The sequence below is a fragment of the Cervus elaphus genome, chromosome 11 (assembly GCF_910594005.1).
Source record: "Cervus elaphus chromosome 11, mCerEla1.1, whole genome shotgun sequence".
NCBI classification, from domain to species: Eukaryota; Metazoa; Chordata; class Mammalia; order Artiodactyla; family Cervidae; genus Cervus; species Cervus elaphus.
In genome coordinates this window covers 81,006,858-81,027,565 of record NC_057825.1, presented here as the reverse complement: position 1 = coordinate 81,027,565, position 20,708 = coordinate 81,006,858, and the positions used below count along the sequence as shown (strand labels likewise).

Genomic DNA, 20,708 nt, shown 5'->3' with positions numbered 1-20,708 from the left:
TCCCTTGGATTGCAAGGAGATCAAACCAGTCAATCCTAAAGGAAATCAACCCTGAGTATTCATTGGAAGGACTGATGCTGAAGCTCCAACACTTTGGCCACCTGATGTGAAGAGCTGACTCATTAGAAAGGACCCTGATGATGGGAAAGATTGAGGGCTGGAAGAGAAGGGGATGACAGAAGATGGGATGTTGGATGGCATCACCGACTCAATGAACATGAGTTTGAGCAAGCTCCAGGAGAGAGTGAAGGACAGGGAAACCTGGCATGCTGCAGCCCATGGGGTTGGAAAGAGTTGGACACGACTTAGCGACTGAACAACAACAATCTCAAGGTTCATGGTGCTAATTCTGAGTACCACTGTGTGAAATTTTCTCCCAGAAATCCCTAACATATAGGTCAGGGTTACTGTTGGCAGAAGGGTTATGAGTTGTTTTAAAAGGCACACAAATTCATATATGCACAAAGCAATGAAGACCAAAAACATCTCACATGCATAGACTGTACATGTCTGTAGAGATTGTGTAATGAATAAAACAAAACTCATAAATCCTATAGACTCCATGGTGTATCCCTAACATTATGTATAACAAGTATAATTACTATCATATAGAGAATCCATGACATTTTTATGTTAAAACTGGTCCTTGTTAAATATTGAGAAAAGACAAATCTGTGCAGTCAGAATGTATGTTAGCAGTTATTTGGGGCTGAAGGTGGAAATGGAGATTACCTGTATATGGGCATGAGGGATCTTACTGTGGTAATGAAACATTCTAAAACTGGATCAGGGTAATGGTTGCACAACAGTAAATTTACAGGAAAAAAAACCACTGAATTGTATACTTCACATACCAATTTTATGGTATGTGAATAACACCTCAATAAAGTGGCTTAAAAATTCAGTCTGGGGCCTAAATTTGAAAGGAAAAAATAAACAGTGGCCCTTGAAAACTGTCATTTTCATTATCTTCTTTTCTTTTTTTTTTTTTTCATTTATTTTTATTAGTTGGAGGCTAATTACTTTACAATATTGTAGTGGTTTTTGTCATACATTGACATGAATCAGCATTATCTTATTTTCAAATGTGCGAAGGGAGAAATGAGAGTCATCACCTGTACATTGTTTATGGTCATTCAGTAGAGACCCCCACCTCCGCTAACCCCCATGGAGCGAATCTGCCTAATATGCTTTCCCTGCACTGTATGCTCACTCTCTTTGGAATGCAACTTGAGAGAGAAAAAAGAAAGTTTACATTTGTCTGCAGCGCATACCCACAACACCAAGTCTTCAGACACAGAACACACACACACACACGCACACACACACGCTCACACAAACACACACACACAAACACATGCTCACACACGCGCACACACATGTGCACACACAAACACACACACATGCACACGCACACACATGCACACACACAAACACACGCACGCGCACACACATGCACACACAAGCACACACACATATACACACGTACACACAGATACACACACATATATACACACACACACATATACACATACACACAGACACACAAACACACACACATGCACGCACACATACACACATGCACACACATACACATACACACACACACACACCCAAACACACACACATGCACACACGCATGCACGCACACATGCACACACGTGCACACAGATACACACATGTGCATGCACATGCACACACGCTCACACATACACACATACACACACAAACACACACATACACACAAACACACATACATACACACACACGCACACAAACACACATATATACACATACACAGACACAAACACACACACATATACACATACACACAGACATACACACAGATACACATACACACACATGCACACATACACACACATGCACACACATACACACACACCTACACACACATACACACCCAAACACACACACACACACGTATGCCCCTCAATAGTATGGTATTCCTGCCAGGTGTTCTTATTTGGCTGACCTAGAGTTTATACAAAGGCCCAGTTAAGAGTAGGATGAAATATTTTTAAGTCCCTTTCTCTTACACTGTGACCGTTGTGGAACTCAGTGAAGGCGGCTCATGTGAGGTTAGAACCCTGATCCTAAGACTGCCAAGCTGCAGGTGAAGCCTGACACACGCCGAGACCCCCTACTCTCTGGACCACCTCCTGCTAGATGGACATCCTTTTTATCATCCTGGTCTCTCCCTAGCCTGGTGTACAAGGCCAGGTGCCCATGCAGTGCTACCATTTGAGAAAAATAGAAGGACTATAACGGCCAATGAAAAAACTAAGAGGATTGAATACAAGCTTTTCTTTTGAGCAAAAGGGATAAAGGATGGAAATAAAATTTTGAAATGGGTCTTTCCCAGACTGGCTTTTACAAAACGCTTTTGGGCCTGTTGCATACAGTTTATTTTTATTTAGGATAATAGACAGTGCTTATGGCATTTATGGAGCAAATCTTGTGAAATCTGGTGTCTGGCCTTCCTCCGTCTTGCTCTGTCCTTGTAAAGTTTTGCTTTCGTAGGCTCCCTTCAATTCTAATGACATCACTCATTCGTGGGAAAGTTCTCTGGAAAGTACAGAGTGTTTTACCCCCAGGCAGCTTCCCACTGGTGTGAGGTTCAGATAAGGTTCCATGGAAAGACATTTGAGTGACTAGGGCTGACCAGGGCCGCTCCCCTGGCCGTGTCCCTGGGTATCTTTGGCCTGACTACAGATCAGAGGGCCCATTGTCAACAGTCCTGACCTTTGCTGGTGGCCAAGAAACTGACTGCATATTAGAGCATTTGAAAACAAAATATACCTGCCCTTTAGGGTCCTCTTGGGAGAACTGTCACCATAGCCATTGGGAAATCTTGGCTCAGAGTAAAGTAACTCTGTTTTCATTCCCATGTAAGCTGATGTGAAATGGTAACCATCCAATTTAATATGTACACACACTGGAGCTGTGGCACTGTCTCTCCTACTTGCGCCGAGTTGAAATGCCAGTGCTTGGAGGGTAAAGCTCAGAGAGAGTCAGTGACACTGCAGGAGCAGGAATACACTTGGGGATGTCCACATCATCAGAGTTCTTAACAAAGGATAGTAATGAACATACGCTAAGAGTTTTCTTGGCTTTCTATTTTTTTTCAATGGCTGGAATATAGCAGAGCTAAAAATACTGTGGGAAGCCTAAACCCATTTACCAGTACATTGAAGTAGAAGGGGAAAGAGATCTAACTTTCTTATCAGGTCAACTATACGTAATATCCTGCACTATTAAGGTGTTCTCATATAGTCCTCAACTCTGAGGTAGATTTTCATGTCCCCACTTATGCAGCTTAAGAAACTAAGGCTGAGAGAAATTAAGTAATATGCTTCTAGTAGGCGGGGGAAAGTGGGTTTGAACTCAGGGCTACCTGAATCTAAAGTTCGTGTTTTTTTATACTCTGTTGGTGCATGCATGTTCACTAAGATGGTACTGAGAGAAGATTTTGCATAACTTTTCTGGGACTGAGACTATGAACCAGTTAATCTGTGAGCCCAGCAATAAGAACACGAAATCTGTTTAAAGTAGAACAAAGAGGAAGAGACTGAAGCAGTCCGATTCCTGCTGTCTCCAAGGTAGCTCAGATGACTGGGGAATTCAGAATGACTGGGTACTATTTCCCCTGAGAAAGAGTTTTCTTTTGGGTGGGGTACTATGCTACTGTGTTGTCTTCTGACCCCCTATCTTTGCTTAGGTTGGGACAGAATGAGTATGTGCATGGATAGGTGTTTGGACGGTAACCTCTAGAAATTCTGCTCCCAGGGCTCCTACTGCTGCTAAACATTGAAAGCTGGTTTCCAAAGTTTCCAGTAGGTCTTCACAGAACCTGACTGCTGAGAGAGTGTCCCCAATATGTCCTTCCTGGGCTCCACTGACCCCAGTGCCTGGGCAACCTCATATCACAGGCAGCTTGTAGCTAGAGTCAGAATGACCCAACCTCCCTTGTGGTCACTTAAATTAGCAGCACATGGCTGTGCTGATGAAGATTATCTTGGCATGCTATTTTTCACCAGCTGAGTCAGAACTGAACATGCTTAAGAGTTTCCAGTCATCTAATGTTTTCAAATTTACATGTAGGAAATGTTAAGAATCTATGAATAGAGGATTAGGTCTTTACTACTTTCTGAAGTTTTTTGAAGCATGGACTCTATGAGGTGTTTGATGCCAGAGAATAATGTAGTATCAGATCTCTAGGAGCTTGAATATAATCCACTGTTGCATATTTTAAAAATGGAAAATACTAAAATGAAGGCAAAAGTGTAATATCCCCCAAATTATAAACTATATGGGAAAGAATATCTGCCACACTTACTTTGCAACTAAATCCCAGGTGAGATGATAAAGTGGTTAAATACCAGATTTAAGTATTATGAGATAATATGGATTCCATAATTTACCATTGATATAAACTTGACCCAAATGTGGCCAAAACCATTTTTCTATGTCTTAGTTTTCTCATCTAACAATCGAATCATCTAAAACAAAGTGCAGGACCAGCTCTTTTCACAGCTGAATTTTATCAAACATTTATAAAAGAACTAATAACCATCCTTTTCAAACTTTTCTAACAAATTTCAGAGGAAGGAACATTCCCAGGGCCATTCTATGAGGTTACAATCAACCCGATACCAAGAGCAGACAAAGAGATCACACAAAAAAGAAAACTATAGGCCCATATCACTGATGAACATAGATGCAAAAATCCTTAACAAAATACTACAAACAGAATCCAACAATATTAAAAGGATCATACACCATGATTGAGTGGGATTTATCCCAGGGATGCAAAGATTTTTCAATATATGCCAATCAATCAATGTGATACACCATATTAACAAATTAAAGATTAAAAACCATATGATCATCTCAATAGAGACATGAAAAGCTTTTGACAAAATTCAACACTCATTTATGATAAAATCTCTCCAGAAAGTGGACACAGAGGGAACCTACCTTAATATAATAAAAGCCATATAAGATAAACCCAGAGCAAGCATCATTCTCAATGATGAAAAATTAAAAGTATTTCCTCTAAGATCAGGAACAAGACAAGGATGTCCACTCTTGCCGCTATAATTCAACATAGTTTTGAAAGTCCTAGCCACAGCAATCAGATAAGAAATAAAAGGAATCCAAACTGGAAAAGAAGTAAAACTGTCACTGTTTGCAGATGACATGATACTATACATAAAAAATTATAATGATGCCACAAGAAAACTACTAGAGCTCATCAACAAATCTGATTAAATTGCAAGAAACAAAATAAAGGCACGGAAACATTTTGCATTCCTGAACACTAGCAATGAAAGATCAAAAGAGAAATTAAGGAGACAATCCCATATTCCATGTGTCAAAAAAGCATAACATACCTAGGAATAAACCTACCTAAGGAAGTAAAAGAAGTGTACTTGGAAAACTAAGCAAGTGATGAAAGAAGACAAAGATGACTCAAATAGATGGAAACATAAACCATGTCACTGGATTGAAAGAATCAATATTGTGAAAATTATTCTATTGCACAAGGCAATCTACAGAGTTAATGAAATTCCTATCAAATTACCAATGGTATTTTTCACAGAGTTAGAACAAAATATGTATGGAAGACCCCAAAGAGCCAAAGCAATCTTGAGGGAAAAATCGGAGCTGAAGGAATCAGGCTCCCTGACTTCAGACTATACTACAAAGCTACAGTTATCAAAATAGTATGGTACTGGCACAAAAACAGAAATATAAATCAATGAAACAGGATAGAACGTCCAGAGATAAACCCATAGACCTATGACCCCCTAATCTGTGACAAAGGAGGCAAGAATATACAACAGAGAAAAGACAATCTTTTCAATGAATGGTGCTGGGAAAACTTGACAGCCACATGTATTATAAAAGAATGAAAGTAGAATGCTTCCTAACTCTGTACACAAAAATAAACTCAAAATGAATTAAAGATCTAAATGTAAGGCTAGATACTATAAAACTCTTAGAGGGAAATACAGGCAGAACACTCTCTGACATAAATCATAGCAAGTTCTCTTTTGATTCACTGGCTAGTAATGGAAATAAGAAAAATAAACAATGGGACCTACTTAAGCTCAAAAGCTTTTACATAGCAAAAGAAATAATAAACAAAAAGACAACCCACAGACTGGGAGAAAATATTTACAAATGATGTGACTGATAAGAGATTAGTCTCCAAAATTTACATAACAGCTCATGAAACTTAACAGCATCAAAACAAACAACCCACTCAAAAAGTGGGCAGAAGACTTAAATAGACATTTCTCCAAAGAAGACATGCAGATAGCCAATAGGCACATGAAAAGATGTTCAACATCACTCATTATTAGAGAAATGGAAATCAAAACTACAATGAGATGTCACTCACACCAGTCAGAATGGCTGTCCAAAAAATATCCACAAATAAATGCTTGAGAGGGTGTGGAGAGAATGGAACTTTCCTACACTGTTGGTAGTAATGTAAATTGGTACAGCCACTACAGAGAACAGTATGGAGATTCCTTAAAAAATAAAAATAGACCTACAATGTGACCCTGCAGTCCCACTCTTGGGCATATATCTGGGCAAAAACATGATCTGAAAAGATACATGCAACCCAATATTCATTGCAGTGCTGTTTATAATAGCCAAGGCATATTACAAGGCATAGAATCAACCTAAATGTCCATTGACAGAGGAATGGATAAAGAAGATATGGTACATATATACAATGGAATATTACCCAGTCACTAAAAAGAATGAAATAATGTCATTAACAGCAACATGGATGGACCTTGAGAGTGTCATATTTAGTGAAGTAAGTCAGACAGAGAAGGAGAAATATCATATGGCATCCCTAATATGTGGAATCTATAAAGAAATGATTTAAATGAACTTACTTTCAAAATAGAAACAGACTTTGAGACTTTGAGAATGAACTTGTGGTTGCCTGGGAGGAAAGATGGGAGGAAAGGATAGTCAGGAAGTTTGGTATGTGTGTACACACTGCTATATTTAAAATGAATAACCAACAAGGACTTATTGTATAGCATGTATAGCACATGAACACTGCTCAACGTTATGTGGCAGCCTGGATGGGAGGGGAGTTTGGGGAAGAATGGATACATGTTTATGTACGGCTGAGTCCCTTCGCTATTCACCTGAAACCATCACAACATTGTTTGTTAATCATCTATACCTCAATACAAAATAAAATGTTTTGGTTTTTTTTTAAAGCCTTTTTGTTTTCACAGCAAAGGAAGCCATGAACAAAATGAAAAGGCAACCCTCGGAATGGTAGAAAATATTTGTAAATGAAGCAAGTGACAAGGAACTAATTTCCAAAATATACAAACAACTCATGCAGCTCAATATCAAAAAACAAAACTGAATCAAAAAACCAGAATTTGAAAGGATGCATGCACCTCAGTGTTCCCTGCATCACTATTTACAATAGCTAGGACATGGAAGCAACTTAAATGTTTATCGAGAAATAAAGACGGTGTGGTACATATATACAATGGAATCTTACTTGGCCATAAAAAAAAAAAATAGTGCCATTTGCAGGGATGAGGATGGACTTAGAAATTGTCATTCAGAGTGAAGTAAGTCAGAAAGAGAAAAACAAATATCATTTAGTATTAATTATATGTTGAATCTAGAAAAACTGTACAGATGAACTTATTTGCAAAGCAGAAATAGAGTCACAGATGTAGAGAACAAATTTATGGCTATCAAGGTGGGGGATGAATTGGGAGATTAGGGTTGATATATATACACTACTATGTAAAAAACAGATAATGAGAACCTACTGCATAAAGCACAAGGAACTCTATTCAATGCTCTGTGGTCACCTAAATGGGGGGGAAATTTTAAAAAGAGTCAATATGTCCACTGACAGATGAGTGGATATAGATATGGTACATGTATACAATGGAATATTATTCAGCCACACAGAGGAACAAATTTGAGTAAGCGTAGGGAGGTGGATGAACTTAAGAGCCTGTTATTCAGAGTGAAGTAAGAAAGAGAAAAATTAATATTATATATTAACACATATACATGGAATCTAGAAAAATGGTACTGATGAACCTTGTAGTGCAGTAATAGAGACGAAGACGTAGAGAAGAGATTTGTTGACACAGCTGTGGAGGGAGAGGGTGGGGCAAACTGAGAGAGGAGTATTAAAACACATACATTACCATATACAAAACAGATAGCCCGCGGGAATTTGCTGTAGGATGCAGGGAGCTGAACCCTGCTTTGTGATAACCTAGGAGGGGGAGGAGAGGGGAGGGGGGAAGTTCAGGAGGGAGGGGATATGTGTATATATATAATTATGACTGATTCAGAAACCAACACAGCATTGTAAAGCAATTTTCCTTCAATTAAAAAAATATAGACGTCTAGAAGTCAAAAAAAGAGTGAATATGTATGTGTATAACTGATTCACTTTACTACACAGCAGAAGCTAACAAAACACTGTAAAGGAACGATACTCCAATAAAATCTTTTTTTTGAAAAAGCTCTTGTTTCTATACCCCCGTGGTTCATACTCACTAACAATGCAATCAGAGAGCAAAGTGAACGGCTAGTATAGCTAGTTTCATATCATGTACGTCCTATGCTATTTAAAAGTCGGAAGTGGTAACTTGAAAATGACAGATGATCTGATATAAGGATTATTTTAAAAAAAGATTCCATGTAGAAAATAGGGCAAAACCTCTAAAATTGTCTATTTCCTTCTTCTTCATGCCTTAAAATCTCTAGGGTAAAATAATTCTTACTTGACAGAACTCAAAGGATAATCATAATACTGGAAGGAAACAGAAGTCAGACAATGTCAGTAGCTCAGGAATATCCTAGAATGCCCAATTTTTAAACTGCTCTGGTCCCAAAAGTAAGCAGTCAATAAAGAGAAGATGAAGTGAGCAGTAGGCAAGCTTTGGGCACAAGACCAATCAAGATATATGAAGAAAGACCAAGACAGGACTCAGGTCAAACTATTCGCAACCCATCAACATCTCAGAGTTTTCTCTGTAATTAAAGAAGAATGCTTACTTCTTTTTGGTTTGAATCAAAAGGAGCTAGAGATGAAAGAAAAAAGTTCATATTTGGAATCTGATGTATAAACTTATCTTAATATACCCAAGTCTTATTCAAGTAAAATGACTGTGCTAAAAGATTGCCCATTAAAGATGGTTCCAAGTACAAAAAAGGCTAGGTTCCAAATGTTCCTTCTTACCCATTAACCTCTTGTATTTCAAACCTGTATTTCCAGAGAAGCAATGTGATATAACATGGTTATGAACTTATGTCAATCCACTGCAAACTGCCTGTTTAGGCACTTTATAAATCTAAAGTTTCTAATAGTTCTGGCCTGAGTTCTGGGTCTTAGAAGCAGAGATTATAGGAGAGAAAAGAATGAAGAGATAATATCTTACTCCTCACAGTTCCCACCATAGTCACAACTATGAATGAGAAAACATTGTTTCCATTCTGATACGCTTAGTGCTTTGAAATTTACCTTAGCCCCTTCTTATTACAATAACCTACTCAGATATATCCTATTCTTCAAAAATAAGTACACTATAGAAACAGCTATTCATCTCCCTTGACTCTAATTCTTAGCTGTCTCTACAAGGTGTTATGAAGAAAGCAATCTGACAGACCAATTCATACTCATGTGTAAATGATAGTACATTAATTTATATATACAGCACACATACACAAACATATACACACACCTAATTGCATTATTTATATGCTAACTAGGAATCATTCTAGGAGCCAGGGATGTAATAGAGAAAAAAGCAAGGTTTCTGCTCCTATGAAACATTTCAGTGGGGAAAGTAGGCCAAAGATAATATTCAAAAGCAGACTAAAAAAGTCCAGACAGTTATAAACACTCAATATCAAAGAGGGTGATATAACACAGGAAAACTGGGTGACTACTTCATATGGTATGGTCAGGGAAGGTCTCTTTGAAGAGGTGACATTTAGGATGAGATATAACTGAAGACAGCCAGTCTTGTGCAAATGAAGGGGAAGAGCATTTTAGACAGCTAGTGAAACCATGAGAAAGGAATGTACTTGGTGCATGAAAGACAGTAAAAAGACCATGCTCAGTCATGTGCAACTCTTTGCAACCCCATGGACTGTAGCCTACGAGGCTCCTCTGTCCATGGGATTTTCCAGGCAAGAGTACTGGAGTGGGTTGCCATTTCCTTCTCCAGGGTTTCTTCCCCACCCAGGGAACTAACCTGGGTCTCCTGTATTGCAGGTGGATTCTTTACCAACTGAGCCACCAGGGAATGCTGAAAAACAGTGGGCAAGGAGGTAAACAGGAGAGACAGGCAGGGACCAAATCATATGGTCTTTGTAAGCCAGAGTGATGCTTTTGAAGTTTATCCTAAGTGAAAGAGAAAGACTGAGATTTTAAGGAGAAATGCGATCTGATTTACATCTTAAAGCCATCTCTAGGAGAAGCATGGAGACAGACAGGAGGCTACTCTGGGGGTTAGAGTGAGGAAAAACAGTTGCCTAGACTAGCATGACTATGGGAGAGACAGCTAAGTGGGTCTGATCAATATAGATGGTAGAGGAAAGATCTGCAGGAGTTATGAATCAATTCACTGGGGATGAGGACAAAGAAGTCAGGAACACCTGGGCAGATGATACTATTTCCCAGGGAAAGGCAAGATCTAGAAAGAACAGGTTTGGGTGAAAGATAAAGCACCTGGGCAGTAGAAAGCAACAGTTCTATTTGGTATATGGTGCTTTTCAGCTGTGAATTTCACATCCAGTATGGATACAGGAAAGCAGTTGGTATTCAAATCCAAAACTCAGGGATAAGTTGAAGTTGGGGATGTACACTTGGTACTCACTGGTGTGTCAATGGTAATTAAGACTTGGAGACTGGGACAATGGCCCAGGGAGTGAGCATGAACCAAGAAGAGGGCTGGAGACCAGTCTCTGGTTCACTCCAACATAAGGAGGTGAGAACACACTGTTTTGGAAGCCCCCTTCTTCTCCAGAAAGGCAGCTCTGTGGAAGGGTGAGTCAGGAGAAAAGACTCTTCCTCTATGATCAGGTATGGGTCTTTATGTTTATACAGGAACACCTGAGGGCTGTCAAGAGTCCTTCTCTGCTGGTAGGTTAATAATAAAATCTCACTACCAGTTGGTATGAAGAAGCTCTGTCTCATATGTAAAGTCATAAGCTCTTTTTTCCAAGATTTTGAATATGGTAAGAACATACCATTAATGAAATACGTAGATATTTAATTCCACCCTGAGTCGGGAGGACTAGCAGGAAAGCTTTTCAATGCTCAAATGCCATCACAATCTAAGAATCTCAGTCTCACATCAGAGGAGGCAGCAGTTTATCAAACACTAGCCAGGAGCCTTTCTACCCTAGGAAAACTGGTAAGATGTCAGCCTAGAGAAAGAGCTGGGCTCTAGGACTAACGAATGGTAGGCTCTAAGTGAAAAGAATCAGTTTTCTTTATTCTTCTGACCATAGTAACTGGGCTTTGTCATTTGCGAAGAATAGCATTTTTTTTCCCTTTAAGAAGTCAAGAGATATAATGAAGCACTGCTCCGAATCATCAGGATTGAAGGATGAAGTCAGAAATATTGAACAAGATGCTGAATGAACAATTTGCAGTTTTCTGAGGTGGGGGGGAGGGAATGTCTGTTTATGTAGATATGATCACTTGAGATTACCTGTGAATATATCGTTTGGGGAGTACACTGCACAGTTAATATTACAGCAAGTTATAGGAATTCTCCCACTAACAGAACAAAGAAATCTGCTTCCCAATGGGAAGAATTTATGGTAATGCAGGGAAACCATTTTGACAACTAATGACTCTGCTGTATAATCCCACAGGCTTTTCACCTCTTGACACCCCTACTTGGGTTCTGCACTGGTTTTTAAGTGGCAGTACAAATAACTTCAAGCACTAGGGTTTACTGTAATCCACATTCCATGTCACACAAGAAATTTTAATCATACAGCTTCGATAATGTTCAAAAGGGTTCATTCAAATACGAGATACAGAGCCATGCTGGGAGACTGATATATAGCAAAAGGAGCCAGCTTTGAGATACTGATATGAATGAAGAAAAAAAGAAAAACACCCCAAAACATTTTCAGACCCAAGGATTTCATGTAGGAAAAGCATTTTTTTTCAATCCCTTTTAAAGTAAGAGATGCATTTGGTAGGCCCTATTGCTGACTTATCAGAAATTCAGGCTAATTTTGAATAACTGTCATGAGATCTAATTTTGCCTTCATTACCATAATTTGCACATATTCTCCTCAAGGGTTAAACCCACGATCAAGAGTGTGCACTGACTTGGGCACCGTTTTGTATAGCGACTTAAGCCTTAAGGAAAGAAGATCCCCTGACATTTTCCTATAGTAACCTGAGACAGAGCTAGGGCTGACCATAATGCTTAGGCCCTGTGGTTGTGTACATGTTCTCTAAACAAAGCAACTGAAGAATATTTTTAGTTTTTCCTCTTGCTTGCTACATTTCTGGTCATTTTTAGAAAAAAATTAAAGACCAAGTACAGATCTGTTGGAATACAGCTGGTTTTAAGGGGGGAATCTACTCTCTTCTGAGGATCAGCAATCAACAGGAAGAATTTGCACAGCCCTGCTCACTAAGGTGGGAGGAAGAGCACCTGTAATCGCTTGGCTCCTTCATGAACTCAGCTGGACCCCCAAACCATGCTGAGCCCCGCATGATCAAGACTTTCAAACAGCCAATCAGTTGTGTAACACCAAGCGCTGTGGCTGACCAGTGTAAATCTAGACGCTTCATCCATCCCTTGTTTCTCAAGGCTGAAGGGTCTGGATTCATACTCATCAGATCATCTTTAGCCATTCAACACCATAGTCACAAAAGCTGCTTTTTTATAGAATTCCTTCTATGTCCCAGATGCTTTACTAGCTGTATAATTTACAAGCATTTTCCCAATCCTTACCCTCATTCTGCAAGTTAAGTATGGTTGTCCCTAGTTCATAAATGAAGAAACCGAGGCTCAGAGAAGTAATCTATCTATAGTCACAGAGATAATAAATACCCAAGAAGAACAACTAATGATCTCGATCAAAAAATCATGGTTCAACCGTGCTTGTTTTCAGTCTCAAAAACAAAAAGTCAGGTTGCCAACTATGTCAAGTGTTAGTAGAAGTCACAGCATTTTTATCAAGGCTCTGGAAAATGTGGAAGGTGGGAAGGGAATAGCTACATTTCCCCGCAAGTCCTGCCTTTTCCCAAGTCCACTGCAACTCTTGTCACTGACTTTCTGTCGATAGAGACACAAGTCTTGTTATTCTCAGCTGAGGCTGTAACTCTGTCAAGATGTCAACCAGTGCTGAAGAGTGGGTCCAGAACCTGAGTTATAATAAACTCTGATGTGTTGATATACACCTGTGAATCACCTGGGAGCTTAACACACATTTTGGGCCCTTCTTTAGACCTTTCAATTCCATGGCTCTCAGGCACTTGCATTTTTTAAACAAGCTCTGAGGTAATTTTGATGCCCAACAAAGTTTGAAAATTACTGCTCTCAAAGTAATGTTGAGGAGAAGGCTATCTTACTCAGAAGAGTGAGTATACATAATGAGCTATAGCTTGTAGGTTGGAAGAAAAATTCAGCTTATAGGAATGCATGAAGGGATGTCCACTTGGTCTGCTCACTTTGGTCAGGATGACTTCTTCCTTGTTCTGGTTAATGTGAATTTTTTATTTACTCCCTTTAATATTTGGGTCAAGAGAACATCGTATCAGGTCTTAAATGTTTATCTTCATAGCTCAGTCGGTAAAGAATTTGCCTGCAACGTGGGAGACCTGGGTTTGGTTCCTGGGTTGGGAAGATCCCCTGGAGAAGGAAATGGCAACCTACTCCAGGGTCTTGCCTGGAGAATCCCATGGACAAAGAGGCCTAGCAGCCTACAGTCCATGTGTTCGGAAGAGTCAGAAGTGACTTAGTGACTAAACCACCCTAAAATACAGTGAGTGCTTCATCCAAACTTGACTAAATACATAGAAGACAGAAATTTTCTTCTTAAAGATGATTCTGCAGCTGTGTTTTTCAAAGTTCTAATTGTAATAGGAAGCTGACCTATCAATCTAGCCATCAAATCAGTCTGCTCTCTCTGGGCAGGCAGGCAGGCCCTCTGGGAATGGTACACTGTCAGCATGATGACACTGACCAGCTTTCTAACCTTGAGAAATGCCATGACAATGTGCTGGCAGTGACATCATGCATAGCTTTGGGCTTTTGTCTTTCATCGGCTGGGTTTGTTAGCACAGCCCTTGAAACCGCAGGAACAAAAAGGTCAAGAAGGTGAAAGGGCTTCCATTTCTGAGGCAACCACATAGGTATGTATTCCCTACCTGGCACTGAGGTTCCAAGCGCGACAAACACCACCGCAGTCACGGAATCCTTCAGGCCGATGGTGCAGCCGAAGTGGGAAGCGAGGTCTCCAATGAAAGCCGTCAGTATGCCAATCATGAGAATGGAGACGATGAAACATGCCCAGCCGTTCCAGTACTCTGTCGGGGGGACAAAGGCGAAGAGGACCTTCCAGAACACAGTCAGAAAGTGCATCACGTAGTCAAAACAGGAAGGCAGCTTCTCCTCCCCACATTCGTCGTCATCGTCATCTTCCCCTAGAGAGAAAGGGATGGAGGATATTTCATCAACACCTGTGCTCTCAGCTTCCCTTCTCTCCCACTTTCTCCTTCCCAGGCTTTTTAGCCCTTGCCTGAGAGGTGGGTGAAGCTTTGGGTTTCCCAATAGCCAATCATAATCAACCAAATAATTATTAAGGTACGGACATACTTCAGGGAACAACAGCAAAAACTTAAGCCCCAACCAGTTCCAGCGATATGCAAACAATACACACTTTCTACTCTCATGTCACCTCCAGTGAGAGTTGTCATTCCATAGAAATGAACAGGGTTTCTCCCCAAAACCAGGAAAGTCATGTCCATGTTTGGAAAGAAGTCTCTTTTACTGAAAGATAACTGACGATTCTTCTACCAGGAATCTTTCTTTCCAGCTTGGAGTCTGGCTTTGGGGATTCATGGCTACATGATCTCATATAGGACCATGTTCTAATAGAGCCCTCTGAGCCCTGCATATTTCTCCAGCTTCATCTCCTGCAACTACTTCAAACTCAAACTTCATCCCGGCCAAATGGAATTATTAACATTAAAAAAAAAACCAAAAACTGTATGTAATGTACTTTCTCCTAGTTTTATCCTTTAGAACCAAATGTGCTTGGCATGAGAGAAGGAAATGGCAACCTACTCCAGTATTCTTGCCTAGAGAATCCCGTGGACAGAGGAGCCTGGTGGGCTGCTGTCCATAGGGTTGCACCCAGTCGGACACGACTGAAGCTTCTTTAAATGCACGCATGCATTGGAGAGGAAATGGCTACCCATTCCGGTATTCTTGCATGGAGAATCCCAGGGACAGAGGAGCGTGGTGGGCTGCCATCTGTGGGGTTGCAGAGTCAGACATGACTGAAGCGATAGCAGAAGCAGCAGCAGCAGCGCTTGGCATATCCTAACCGCCCCCCCTCCTTTATTCTTTAAAACATCACTGCCTCTGTGAAACTCTCCCTAACCCTGCCCCCTCTCCCTCCAGCCATGCTGGGAACTTCTCAAAGCTTCCATAGCCCCCCAACACTGGTAACACTGGATCACTGGTTCTCAAAGTGTGGTCCCAGAACAGTGGCAGCAGCATCAATAATTTTTTTTAGAAATGCAAATTCCTGGCCCCACTGAATCAAAAACTAGGGGGGAGGGGGTGAAGGGGGAGGTGTCTGAACAAGTCATCCAGGTGATTCCCACACATGCTCAGTTTGAGAACCAGTCTCTAGATTGTACCTGTTTGCTCCTCCATTGTGACTGTGAACTTGTCAAGGGCAGGAATGTGTTCATTTTTGTGTCTTTAGTGTTTGATCTCATCTCCAGCATATGCAATAAGCTAGCTAAGTTAAATGAATGTGTGTTTGGATTCCTACTGACTCAATTTAAGTACTTAATTACATAATGGATACACCCATACCAATTTTGCCAATTATGTCACATGATACTATCAATGCATTATAATCAAATATCAAATAATACTACCAAGAAATTCAGGGTTACTCTTTAAAGAAGTCAGGAAATCAATAATAGTGCTTTAAGACAGAGACTTCATTTACAATGTGATATTGTGACATAGCGGTAGCATCACCAACTCAATGGACATGAGTTTGAGCAAACTCCAGGAGATAGTGGAGGACAGAAGAGCCTACTGTGCTGCAGTCCATGGGGTCACAAGGAGTCAGACATGACTTAGCAAATGAACAGCAACAACATAGGGATAAAATCCCCATTCACATATTTTCAACTCTTCTTGAATATCAACTCTTCCTGAAGTAGGGGCTAATAAATATTTCTGTGTTTTGTGGCCACTTTGGAAAGAACTCCTTGAGACTTTGTTTTACCACCACCACCTCCCAAAATCTTGTCATCAGGGATCCACTGTCCTTCCAACTAATGCAGCTGGCAGCAGGTGGGGCGGCCACACTTCCCAGCTGACTGCAAGATCTGAGATTGCCAGCATGGGGCCAATGTGTGTGCCCTTCACAAGACTCTCTGTGGAGAGGCCATCTGAGGCAGCTCAAAGCAGAGGAGCTTTGAAAGAAAAGTGGCTCTCACAAAACACAAGGCGTGTCTGGTTTTGTCATCTGTCATCTTACAGGATGAGAAAAGAGGCATTGGGTCACTCTTTAGTAAGCACAAGGTCAGAAATTATTATGCAGACACAGACACACTTTGGGCATCCACAGAGAAAGTAGCCCTGTCTGAGGCTTTGGAAGGTCTGGAGTAAGCTCTCAGGAAGAAGCCCCCAAAGCACGGATGGAATCAACTCTGGAGACTAACTAGGACTTGACTCGGCAACAGATGGAAAAAAGTGAGACTCACTAGAGGGAGAAAGTGTGGATGACCATGTTAAAGTAAGTGACCAAGGAGGCCATTTGGCCATTACACTAGGGTGACTCTAATGCCTTAGTTAGGAATTGATGTAAGCAAGCCAAAACCTCAGCCAGAGGCAATTCCTATACCTACACTAGTATTGGAGAAAATGAAATTGAGGAGTCACCAATCTCAAATAGCCAACTTTCACAAGTAAGGCAACTGCTTAAGCTAGAGCCAATCGGACAATCTTCTTGCTTCTTGCTTCTTGTGATTCCATGTTTGGTCAAATAAAGTCTTAAAAGCTTTTAATGTGCCTCAGTTTATCTTTTAACAACCATCTGGACAGTGCTTATGCTGTATGGTTATTATTGCATTTTTAATATCTCCCTTGCCTGAAAGTCAAAGATGTTTTTAAGTAAAAGCACATGTTATGGGCTGAACTGTGTCTCTTCCAGACTCAGCCTGGCTCCCAGTACCCAAGAATATGACTGTAGTTGGACAGAGGGGCTTAAAGAGATAGACTGCTAGGGTGACCCCTAAACCAGTCTGACTGGTGTCCTTGTAAGGGGGAACTGGGATACACAGGGAGACAGCAAGGGCACATCCTCATAGAGGAACAACCATGTGAGGACACAGCAAGAAGGAAGCCCTTCCTTCTCCCAAGTCAAGGAAAGAAGCTTCGGGAGAAGCTGAACCTATCAAAACCATGACCTTGGACCTTCATCCTCCAGAACTGAGAAAACACATTTCTGTTGTGTAAGCTACAGTGTAGGGTGTTTTGTTACGGCAGTCCTAGCAAACTATACAGTCCCTTTGGAAGCATCCTGTATCATAGCACTGACAGGCAGGAACAGCCACTCAGTGTTTTGATTACCTACTCCTTTCTTGTTTCCTTATCATTTCTTCTTTTTTTCCTATTGTTACTGAACCAGGTTCATTTTGCCCTAAGAATAGCAAGCCAAGCCACTGAGAGGCTGAGGTTTGCAGTAAAGGGAAGGTTTATTCCCAAGACAGCCAAGTGAGGAGCCAGGAGGACAAATCTCAAATCTGCCTTTTTTAAGCAGAGGGTTTGGATATTTACGGGATGACGAATAAAGAAGAAGGTAGTCTGGAACATGGGGAGCACGGGGAAAGGTGATTGGACAAAGATGCAGTAATCTTGATTCTGCACAGGCATAATGTTCAAAGGGTCACTGAGTGGGCACTCATGCATGCCCAATTGGAGGGTCCGTGGTCCCATCCAGTCTTAATCAGCTCAGTTCCAACTAGACACAGCCTAAAACATCTCAGGCAAGCATCTATTGTTTAAGCTATTTGAAGGACTCTCAAGTTGTAAAATAACCTTGATTAGTGAAGGCAAGTGAAATGGGTTTGACTTTCAGTTCCACTTCATTTCACCTTTCTTCCCATTTCCCTCTTACCCTCCACTTGAGTTTCAGGTGAAACTCACTGCGAGAGTTGCAGTTGTCAGGTCTTATTTGGCGGGGGGTGGTGGAGGCACGAAAAAGAGGACCATGTTAATTCTTTCTGTGCCTCCTCTTCTCCCTATTTCTCAATCTAAAGTTCCAAGGCGGGGGTGGGGTGGGGGGTGGGTGGGGTGGTGCTGCATATACCCTAGGAAAGCTCAGAAAAAGCACTAGACCTTTTAATTATATTTTCGTATCTGATTCTTCAAAATTTCTATATTTGTAAAGATTTTATGATTTTATAGGGGATATGATTCCCAGGTGGTGTGAATGGTCAAGAACCCGCCTGCCAATGCAGAAGACATAAGAGATACAGGTTCGATTCCTGGGTCGGGAAGACCCCTTGGTGAAGGGCATGGCAATCCATCCCAGTATTCTTGCCTGGAGAGTTCCATGGAGAGAGGAACTTGGCAGGCCACAGTCCATAGTGTTGCAAAGAGTCGGGCATGAAGGAAGTGACTTATTATGCTCACATCATGCATGCATGATTAAAACAGTTTAGAAAACACTAGATTTTAATCAATCATTCATAGAAACACAGATCATTCTGCCTCTAACTCTACGAAGTTAATTTCGGGTGTCTAAGTCTCATATTATGAAGATGAAAAGAAAACAAATAATGAAGCTTCTCATAAGAAATGACACTTATAAATCAAGAGTGGATATTATATTTGTCTTCAAGATGGAAATAATAACACCATTCCCAGGAGGGACGTGCAAGGGAATAATTAGATCATCTCTGCAAAATGTTTGAGGATATTTCAAGGTAATGATTATCATGGTCGGGATCATTATTTCCCTCCAGTTAGTATTGTTATGGTGTTTCCCCCATCATTATCTAATTGCTCAGTCAAGGTGCTGGGTCCTAAGGTGACACTCTAGGCTTTTAAAAACAAAATCTGATATTGCCCTCTGGAATTAACTTTATGACCCATAAGTTTGGAATGCAAAATGTGTGTGTGTGTGTGTGTGTGAGAGAGAGAGAGAGAGAGAGAGAGAATTTCCCTCTGTAGGCTTCTAGCATTATAAGAAGTCTTAAACATTTTAATGCTTAAGTCTGGACTGGGAGGCCCATCTGTTTTATTGCATTTGAAAGTAGAAGTGGCTTCCCATCATTTTTCCTGGGATCTCACTGCTCTTTATAAACTTTAATCTCCAACTCAGATGTCATTTAAATATTAAAAATGACCCCTGATTGCCATGTATGATGCACAATTACCCTGTCTTGGAGAAGGACAAAGAAATACTGTGTTCATTCATCAGCATCTGTATTATACTTAAAAGCGTGCACCTTGCAAAGAGCAGTGGAGCATTAAAAAAAAAAAAAAAGCACCTGGAACATCTCTTATGTGATGGCAAAGATGATAGTAATTTGCTGTTTCTGTATGTTTGCCAGCTCAGCATTACCGGACGCTAGGTAATTTTTTCGAGTTTCTCTTCTGTATTAGCAAAGGAACAGGCAGGGTGGTTGGTTTCCTTTTATAGAATTCCAAGCAAAGGGTCCTCTTATCTCAGAATCCTTCTTTTCAGCTTTATGGACTTCACTAATGGGAAGATAACAAACAAGCTGTATTTCAATAATCCTTCCCATGGCCCTTTCAGTGGTTTCCTTGATACATGTTGGACTTCCTAAATATAACTACAAAAGTAGCCAAATCATTAAAACTACACAGAGTGGAGAGAGCTGACTTCAACTATTGATATAATAGTACTTTCCCTGGCCCTGCTCTGCAGCATGAGAACTAAGACATCATCAGCTCAATTAACGGATCATGAAAGGCAACCCCTGGACATTACACAACTGCACATTTTACAGCATCTAATGTAAACCAGGCAGAGACTTCCCTGGTAGTCCAGTGGCTAAGACTCTGCCCTCCCAGTGCATGGGACCTGGCTTCAATCCCTGGTCAGGGAACTAGATCCCATATATTGCAACTTAAAGATCCTGCATGCCACGGCTAAAAATCCCTCATGCTGCAACTTAGACCCAGCACAGCCAAATAAATAAACAAATATTTAAAAACAAAGTAAGCCAGGTGTTAATTTGTATCCTTCTATAAGGCACTCAAGGTTTGGCCTCAGGGAGAACTTGCAGAACCAGAAATAGAGGCTGCTAGGTGCAGTGGACATTTGGTTCAGAAGATTCAGAAGACTTAAATCAACTTCTGGTTCTGATAGCTTGGTTTGGGGCAAGACGCTTGGCCATCCTA

At 40.7% G+C, this 20,708-nt stretch overlaps 1 protein-coding gene across 7 annotated transcripts in view; it reads right to left on the bottom strand.

Moving 5' to 3' along the window:
- Positions 1-20,708, bottom strand: part of SLC8A1 (solute carrier family 8 member A1) — a 444,020-nt gene that overhangs the window by 30,642 nt on the left and 392,670 nt on the right. For all 7 annotated transcript variants that reach the window (XM_043918165.1, XM_043918167.1, XM_043918164.1 and 4 more), the window contains one exon: positions 14,453-14,728. In XM_043918165.1, coding sequence (XP_043774100.1) covers positions 14,453-14,728 — 276 coding nt within the window. The remainder of the gene's footprint in view (positions 1-14,452; positions 14,729-20,708) is intronic.